The 9,188-nt window shown below is 42.8% G+C and overlaps 3 protein-coding genes across 5 annotated transcripts; 1 reads left to right on the top strand and 2 right to left on the bottom strand.

Moving 5' to 3' along the window:
- Window positions 1-252: 252 nt before the first annotated feature.
- On the bottom strand, window positions 253-2,925 carry LOC6593390 (UV radiation resistance-associated gene protein). The gene is made up of 4 exons (XM_026987273.1): window positions 2,429-2,925; window positions 1,195-2,370; window positions 738-1,130; window positions 253-687 (listed from the first exon to the last, which is right to left on the bottom strand). The coding sequence occupies exons 1-4, from the start codon at window positions 2,818-2,820 to the stop codon at window positions 573-575; spliced, it is 2,076 nt and encodes a 691-aa protein (XP_026843074.1). The 5' UTR covers window positions 2,821-2,925; the 3' UTR covers window positions 253-572.
- A 1,294-nt stretch (window positions 2,926-4,219) lies between these two features.
- Window positions 4,220-8,385, top strand: LOC6593389 (probable RNA polymerase II nuclear localization protein SLC7A6OS). 3 transcript variants are annotated; one of them, XM_002019051.2, is made up of 4 exons: window positions 4,220-4,450; window positions 4,515-4,993; window positions 7,816-7,991; window positions 8,053-8,385. In XM_002019051.2, exons 1-4 carry the CDS (start codon window positions 4,244-4,246, stop codon window positions 8,340-8,342), a joined length of 1,152 nt encoding a protein of 383 aa, XP_002019087.1. In that variant the 5' UTR covers window positions 4,220-4,243; the 3' UTR covers window positions 8,343-8,385. The 3 variants fall into 3 exon arrangements, with proteins under 3 accessions (XP_002019087.1, XP_026843550.1, XP_026843551.1); XM_026987749.1 differs by lacking the exons at window positions 7,816-7,991; window positions 8,053-8,385 and adding an exon at window positions 5,395-7,245; XM_026987750.1 differs by lacking the exons at window positions 7,816-7,991; window positions 8,053-8,385 and adding an exon at window positions 5,352-5,461.
- Window positions 8,373-8,901, bottom strand: LOC6593388 (RNA-binding motif protein, X-linked 2). Its single transcript, XM_002019050.2, has one exon. It carries the CDS (start codon window positions 8,874-8,876, stop codon window positions 8,400-8,402), a length of 477 nt encoding a protein of 158 aa, XP_002019086.1. The 5' UTR covers window positions 8,877-8,901; the 3' UTR covers window positions 8,373-8,399.
- Window positions 8,902-9,188: the final 287 nt, after the last annotated feature.

Below are 9,188 nucleotides of genomic sequence, written 5' to 3' on the forward strand. Positions count from 1 at the left end.
ACTGCTCTTCATGCTTCCTTGTTGCTACTGCTATATCGTTTTCACAGATTCTCATGTTTTTGACATATTACTGCACTTGATCTGTTTTCTGTATATATATCCTGATCCCGATTCAACTATTAAATAGTTGAATGAGGATAAAAAATGAAACCTGCTAACAGTACACAGCACTGATTGGCGGTAAGTTTACATTCAAATTTAAACCAAGAATTAAGATTGAAGCATCAACAAATTTGTATAAAAAGTTTAATGTTTATTTATAGCTTAGTTTAGCAGAAAAAACAATAAACGGCCATTTACATAGAGATCTTAGACTACTAAAAATAATATGCACACAGTAGACGCGGTCCGTATTTTGGGCTGTTCTCAAAGCAATCACACATCCGATCTAATAATAATTTAAAGGAGAACAAATGTGTTTCAACTAATACAATCACTTTGGGATACAGCTGTGCAGATTGCTTTGATTTTTGGGGGGCTTTAATCGCTAGGCTATGGTACGGGGAGTATGGGTGTTTAAATACGAGTATAGACGCTCGATACATCAGATATATTGGTATGGTGCTCCCCATTCAGCTGCGCTCCGTTTGGAGGGCTATGTTTGAGTCCGAATTGGAATAGTTGTGCTCCAATCTGGGTCGAAATTCATCCTCGCCATCCGAGTAGGAACCCACTGAACGACAAATGCTATAAAGATATCATTATTAGTGGTCCCTCTATAACTTTATTTATCATACCGCTGCGTTGACGCATAACCCTCGATGGCCAGAGCCTGACTCACGCCCGGTGGCAGCAGCTGCTGGAGCAGGGCATCTTTGGCCGCATTTGCGGTGGTGGGCAGCGCCACATGATTCATGTCCACCGATGAATGGGACTGGGACAAGTGCGCGTTCGCCGGGGTTGTCAGACCATTTACCAGTCGCGTCCTGCCACTGTCCGTCTCGTCGCCCCTCTGGGTGCGTTCGATATATCGCAAGGTGCTGAACAGCTCCAGGAGATTTCCGAAGGTGTTGCGCAGATCACAGTGACCGATAATGTCGAAGCATAGCTGGGAGACGTTCTGACGCAGCAGGTAGATGGCATATTTGGTCTGTTGGGACGGCAGAACGGAGCGCGTATAGAGGGGGAACCTGATCGAAAGAGGGGCATCATTTCAAGATAGGAATACTTTTCAAATACGACACCTGCACTTACTCTCTTGTGGTGTAGGTTAGTTCTTTGATCTCGTCCACAATCCTCGATTTCGAGGGCTCGTAGAGGATGCGGTTCCGCAGGGGCCTGTCCATGATAATGGCCAGCATCTGCACTAGATGAGCCACATAGCCGAGTGCCGCACTCACCGCCAGCGGTGAGACATTCTCAAGGACCTGGGCATTGGCCGCCTGCCGCGAATCACTTGTGTACTGCTCCATGTGGGGGAACGCAATTCCGCAAATGCTGAGCTGCTGACCCCCGCCCACGCTCTGGATGTTGTAGATCTCCTGCAGCTCCAGCACCAAAGTCGACATGCGCCGTTCCATCTGCCGCATAATCTGGCGTCGCTGATCCCGCTGAGCCAGGTGCTGGGGCTGCAGCAACTGCAGCTCTAGGCGTTCTTTCTCGAGGTGATGCCGCTGCCTGTGCAACTTCTGCTGCAGGGCTTCCTTTCTCTCAGCCAGTGCCTCCAGACGAAGGGTGGCTTTCTCGTTTCGCTGCTGGCAGGTTTCGCGCTCCGCTTGGAGCAGCCGCTGCTTGCAGCGCAGACCTTCAATCTGCTTGGTGAGCTGCTGGGCATTGTACAGCGCCAGGGGGGCAATCTGCTGTTGCTCGGCCAGCAGAACGCTGAGCGTACGCCCCATGGAATGGTGAATGTGGTGGGAGTGGTCTCCGGATAGGGATGTGGTGCGGGGCTTGAGCCGCAGCTCGTTCCTGGTGACGCAGTGAACGCTCAGGCGAGCAATCTCCTTGCCGATCTCAGTCATGTGGCGCAGCTTCTGCTGCTGCAGTCGTTGCAGGCGCTGCAGCAAGAGCAGCTTGTCCAGGTTGTAGCTGCGGCGAATCTCCTGCCGATGGCACTTCAGTTGGACGTGCCGCATCGTGCTCATTTTCAGGACGGGACTCGCGCTGCGACTGGTGTTGGGAGAGTTGATGCCGAGCTGGTCCTTCGGCTGCTCCTCCTTCTCCTCCTCCCCGTAATTCTGATAGTGCAGATGCAGCTGCGCATGCAGGCCCTGCTCGCTGATCATCGACGGGGACACAAACTGTTCGCCATTCATTTGGAAAATCAAACAGTTCTGGCCGCACTGGGCAATCGTTAGAGGAGCCAGGGGTATCAGGCCGGAGAAGTATACGCCCCAGCTGAACAGCAGTTCGGGGCGTCTCCCATGCTCCCTGAAAGGCGAAAGCGTTACGGAACTGGCCGACAACCTTGAACGAACCTCTCGCTTACCCGCACATGTCCTTCGTCCTATCGTCAGTCTCACTTGTTTGGCCAACAGATCGCTTGGCTGCCGGACAGTGCTTCCACACCTTGACGCACACACACTGCGCATTAGATTTCCGCCAGGCATCGCCGTCTGCACCGATCTCCGCCCACTTTTGCTGCTGATGGCGCTGCGGCAGCCGCTCGCTCGTGTAGAGTGCTTCACTAGCCTTATCTGTGTGAAGCGTATAGTAAAGCAACACGTCCTCCGAATCCGCCTCAGCTTCCACTTCCGCCTCCGTCACTCCACTCAATTGGCGGCACACAATGTTGAATCCCTGGATACGCGTCAGGTTGCGGAGACGGAGCTGCTGCGTTGCCAGCGGCAACCATTTGCGGCAGCGCGGCCGCAGATTCATTGCAATTGTGGATTGAGGGGTGGATGCCGGTTACGCTGTCACGGTACCTGTAGTACCCAGTACATTGCTCACCAAATTAAGTTTTTGTAGTAGTTTTTTCGCAAGGACTTTCAACAAAAAAACCACTATTCGCGAAACAGCTGTTTGCTGGACCAGTAAGTGTTGGTAAACGGTTCGTCTTTTAAACTATCGAAGACATTATTGATATAGGGAATACCCATAATAATTGTTGTTTTTATTAGCTAACAAAAATCATACAAAATTTAATAGTGCGACTCCTCACTTTAAGAAAGGAGGGACACTGTCACCTGGCATATAACATTAAGAAGCTAAACCAGTAGAAATGGACACCTGATAGACACCAAAACATCAATATATTGCGTTGCAGTAACAATAATAATAATACTTTAATCGCTCGTGTTCTACAAAAGTATGTATTTATACTACATATATCGGTATATAATGATATATTTAATCAATTTTCTTTTTTAAAGGTGTATTCAATAACATATGGTATAAAAAACCTCCTCGTCCTGTACCTCGTAATATTATACCGAGGTGCCTTCCTTTATACCTTTCAAGTGTTATACTTTTCATATTATTTTCCAACAGCAACATGTTTTGCAATTCCTTTTTGACGATTTTCATTGGCTGGAAGCAAAAATCGCGTCGTCCGTTTTAACCATTTATTTGGCGTTATATTTGAAAAAACTAAGTTTATATGTTGCTGCTGCAACATGGAAAAAACATACCCTAGGGAAGGATATTATGGAATTAGGAAATGCCAGGCAAATATACAAAAATATATGTATTTCAAATTCATGAATAGGCCAAAAAAGTGCAATCTAAGACAAGGTCTTTATTAATTTCGTTTGATAGCAGCTTGAAAAAATATACAACGCCCATACTTTTGTTGACAAGAAATAAGTCTTCAAGTACCATTAAATATGACGACACAACTTTGCTACTGTTTTTTTTGTTGAAACCGTGTTTTTGTCAAAATAAAATGCATGAGAGTACTTAAAAATAGTTAATCTTGAACAAAATGAATTAGTCAATCATACAAAAATTATGTGGGCAAAGCTAAGAAACCTGAAACCTTTTTTTAGACAACATCCAATAAAAGCAAGTATTTAAAACAAGCCAGTTAAGTAAAAAATAGATTCATCAATCGTATAAAATTAAGTGGGCATGGCAAAATGTTCTATATAGATAGTAATATTCGACGGAATATCAAAATAATAATTATTAATAATAGAGCTTGAACTCGTCAGTATATTTACGGTATATTCTTAAAATGATACCGTATATTTTGGTATATTTCTGAGTGTCGGACGGTATATTCTATTGATAAATCTGCGGTCACACTGCCACATCGTTTTATTGAATTGTTTGTACATTTTTAACGAAAAAATCAAGAAAAATGCCTGCCGTGGTGCGTATTAAACGGCGTATTGATGAAGAACCACACACGGCCTTTGTGCTGAACGGGAAACGGCGACGACTGCACAACGATGAGAATTCCTTGGCCACAGCACAAGTACTGCCGGGGGCGGATCCGACTGCAGCCGCCGCAGACAAAGACGAGCTAACAACCGTGCTGAAATTTGCCGGCACTCTGGCAAAGCAGGTGAGTGGATACATGAGGTATAGATATTTAGTAGATCTAAAGGTTTCGGTCTGCTTTTTGGTAGGATGACAGCGCCACAAAACAATTTGCAGCGGCGCGACTCAACAAAGCCACGGCCAAGGAGTTGGTACAGCAGAAATCCAATGATGCGGCCATTGCCAGTGCTCTGCGCAGGGACAGGCAACGCCAGGAGGCACAACAAACCACACGCGAGCAACGTTTCCGTGTCGTAAACTGTTTAAGGACCACACTCGATGACACCAATGAGAGCGAGGGTGCGGTAGGCGGCAGCAGTACAGATGAAGCTTCACAGATCACAATTCTGGATATAGAATCACAGCAGCAGCAGCAGCAACGTACAGAAACAGCAGCAGCAGGAGGACAGCTAGCAGAGGATGAGCAACTGCAGCCGGGAGGAGGCCTCCTACAGCAGGATCAACAACAGCCAGCAGATTCGGATATTGGCTATGTCTACGATTTATATGTACCCGAGAATGAGATGCAGGCGGCCTATGTCGATATGATGGATGACAATTATCTAAGGTTCGTCATACACATTGAACCACATGAGCAAACGTTTAGCATCACGAATACCTTTATGTAGAGCGGATAAGCCATCGTCATTCTCCATTTCCGTTTCCGGTTATGGCTGTTTGTATTTGTAGGTGCTTGATTGTGTGTGTGTGTGTGTGTGTGTATATATGTGGGTGGTGTGTGTGTGTGTGCCTCCTCCCCCGCTCCTGTTCGTTGGGTGGTGTATTTTGTAGTCCTCGTGGCAGTCGTTTCATTTATGCATTTATCCAATAATTTTAATGTTAATTCAAAAAAAAGCTAACAAACAATCATGTCTACTGCTCAATAATCCACCCATACTCCGTATCGATTCCGTTCTCTATAAAAGGTTAAATTATCCGTTTAATTACTACTACACCTGCTACTGGTAGGACACAGCTCAACTTGCCACAGAGAGAGCCTTGCCACAAAGAGAGACAGAGAGAGCGAGAGGCCAACTGCAGAAACAAAACCCCCATCCAAAGAAAGAAAGGACTGCCACACACGACCACAGCTCCTGTGGGCGCCCACTAATATGACAAAAAGTGCTTAAAATTCTATCGATTGATTGGTTTATAATTCATTAGATATATGAGATATGAATGTACGAATATGTATGGTGCAGTCAATGCACAGCAGGCGGCTGAGCCTTCTATGACGAAGGGGAATGCCAAGTATTTAGCGGAATATATGATTATGAAGGAGCCAGATGGATCTACGTAGAAACAGAATCTTCTTGATCTTCAGATACTTAAAAGGAAATGACTCTATGTTGACGAAAAAACAAAACTGATCCCTCAATTCGTCGAAGGAGCACTGCTTGATCTTAGATGATAGATACATCTATAAGCAGGAAATGCATTTATAATCAAAATAATCTGCTTGCTGAAAACATCACTAAACATTTTGTAGATAAAGTCGTTCAGAGACACGAAGACGCATCTATTTTGAAACATGACTGCTTGATCCTTAAGTAAACATCAGATTTAGAAAAAGACGTATCTGCATATACCGAAAGAGATCGCCTTGATCCTCAAATGAAATCAAGCAGTAAAAGAAACGATTCTATACTTGAGTTGTGCGGAAAATAACACTGTGGTCCTTAGAAAACTCTTTGTTCTTGTTGTAGAAACGTGCTACTGCAACCTAAAGATTTAATGGATCTAAATTCAGCGAGAACAAATATAGCATAGCTCTATACTCTTTGGGTATCGGAAATACAAGATCGTAGAAAACCCCTTGATTTTCCCTAAGATTAAAAGAGGTTAAAGTGGAAAATGCATCTATAACATTAAAAAATTAAACTATAATCTTTGAGTACTGGGTATAATTATATTATAAAAATCAAAAATACGTCTAAGAAATCTAGGAAAAATTCCATAAGTTTCGTATACACAAGAGGAAGATTCATCTATTATATGGAACAATCATCTGACCAATTTTGAGAACATTTTCAAAGGGCAAAATAAATTGCTGGAATGCAAAAAGTTGTTCCCCAAACCTAAGAAATAATATAAATTGACTTAAGTGCAATCCGTAAGAGGACAAGGCATCTCTTCGATGTGAAAGATAATTCCTAGAAGGCAAGTCCCCGCCCCAAAGTATCGCTATTATGGAGAAGCATAAAACTAAGCTAAGAACTTAATAGAAAATCCCATAAATGTCCCAAATCTTTAGTGCCAAAGTTCCATAAAATGTAAAGAAATTAGAGAAAACTCTTACATTATTATATCACAATAATAATAATAACCTCTGTAGAACAATCTGTTTTTGTAAGCCATTTTAGTGCCTGAAAAAGATGGAAAAGGAAAACATTTTCTTCACTGGACTCTCCTGCCCTCTGCCCCATCATACGAACCAATCAATCGGTAGAGCCTTAATCCTATGCCATTTCCTAGCATAAGTTATTTCGATTTGTATAGCTTTTAGGTACTATATGTTCCACATGCCACACACCACAGACAGACCATACGCACACCATACCATATTCTCTGTGTTGATTTTTCCATTATTTTCGTGCCAGTTTGCCCGCCAGTGATCTTTTTTTCTTTTCGTTTCGTTTCGTTTCGTTAATGTTCCTTTCATTCCACACAAAAATACAAAACAAAACCCAGAAATCAGAGCCCGTAAACCGAGAAACTCTTGTGCTAAAGTCTAATTAAGTGCATAGTTTTTAGTGTTTGTTGGGGTCTAGAGCTGCCCCCGTGATTACAAAAAATAAACTGAATAAATAAACCAAATAAAAAAAACTATGATGTTTCAATGAAGGAAAGAAATAAAAGACTAGCTTCAGGGGCTAAAGGTCGAATGCTTTTTTGGTAGAAGCATAATATAGGCATCTGAATTGAATATTTTGTAGAGATTTAAATAAAAACATGAAACTATATCGCTTTGGTTAATTTTTCTATAGTAGATGTATGGTGTAGATGCATCTGGTTTTGTTCAAATACTATATTTTCCACCGATGTGTTCAGCTTACTTTAGTTCCAACGATTTTTGTGATAGATTTATAATAAATAATTCAAATTTTGATAGAATTTTATTGGATATGAATGCAAAACAAAAAACAAATATTTCGAGGGAAATTTCTTTAGTAATAATACTTTTTTGAGTAACCTTTGGCACGGAATTCTTAAAGCTTCCAATTTAAGAAGGATCTTGAGAGGGGTTCCTCTACATATCAACAAAAATGAGCCTCCAATTTGCTTAGAATTCAACAAAAGTACATCGCTCATCATCCTAAACCAGAATTACATACTCTATACGGTCATAAAAGGTCTCAACTGTGAATGCATTTTTCGCAATATTTACAGCGTTATACCCATGGGAGATATAATCCTAGAGGATTGCTACAACGATGCCGATGAAGAGTACGATTCAGAGGACTCCAATCAGGAGAACTACTATGCCAACGATTATCCCGATGATGAGGAAGCAGCCATGGGCTCTGATGACGATTTGGCCCGTGAAATGAACAAGTTTGTTTTCGGTAAGTGGCATATATTGAACAATCCTTAATGCTTAATAAGAGTCCTTCACTTTCTCTTCAGACGACGATGAAGATGAAGATGGAAATGTCACCTCAAGCGATTCGGAGGGCTATAACACCTATCATGATCCCTATATCCATTCAATTAACACCTCAAATGATAGCTTTGCGGATGATGTGGATTTCTGCAACACGGATCGCGAGCGTGGCAGTGCCTATGAGCGTTATAGGCGTCGCATTATGCGTGAGGTCGAGGAGGGCTTGAACCCCCGCAGTCAGCTTAGTCACGAGGACTTGGACTCCGATGCCGATGATGATGAGGATTCCTTTGCTAGTGCCGATGATAAATAAAATGCTTCAACTTGTTTTACATTGAAATATATCTTTAAAATTATGTTAAATTCAATTTTATTTGCCTTTAAATTTGTTTCTGTATTCCTTTTTCTCAGTCTTAACATCGCCCATCTGTGGCCTGGGCGCACAGCCCTCCATATAGAGTCGCAGTGTCTCCTCGTCCATCTTTTCGTTCTCCTTGGGCGGCTTGTAGTCCAGCACATGGTCCACGCGCAATGTCCGCTCCATGATTTTTATGCCATTCAGATTGTCCACGGCCAACACAGTGGAGCGCTGATCCTCGTAGCACAGGAAACAGAAGCCCTTGGATTTTCCCGTTTTCGAGTCGCGCACCAGATTGATGTTTACCACTTCTCCGTACTGCGAGAAGACGCAGATGATGTCGCCCTCGGAGAGGTTGTACGGGAAGCCGGCCACGAAGATCCAGGCCGAGTCGCGGTACATGTCGTGCCAGCTCTTCTTCCCCACCCCCTGTTTCAGGTCCTGCTCGCTGAGTTTTAGCACATTTTTCATATTTGTTAGGGGATTCATTTTGCTTTTCTAGCTATTAATGTAAATTAAAAATTAAATACAATTCAGTTTGTTTATGTTTTAGCAGTGTGACCGTATAAAAACAATCACACCATGCAATTAAATACTGAAATCAGAAGTCGATAAAAGGTTTTCTTAGCTGATTTCTAGCTCGATACACAAATTCAAAAATTCATTCCTTAAAATAAGCCAATCATCTAGGAAATTAAGTCATCATTCGCATACAACTATTTGTTCAGGGCTTAGCGTTCAAATTGATGAATATGTTAAACGCTTAACCCATTGTCGACCAGTGGGTATTAAAATACACCA

This window comes from Drosophila persimilis, unplaced genomic scaffold, assembly GCF_003286085.1.
Source record: "Drosophila persimilis strain 14011-0111.01,24,50 unplaced genomic scaffold, DperRS2 tig00000124-arrow-pilon, whole genome shotgun sequence".
Classification (NCBI taxonomy): Eukaryota; Metazoa; Arthropoda; class Insecta; order Diptera; family Drosophilidae; genus Drosophila; species Drosophila persimilis.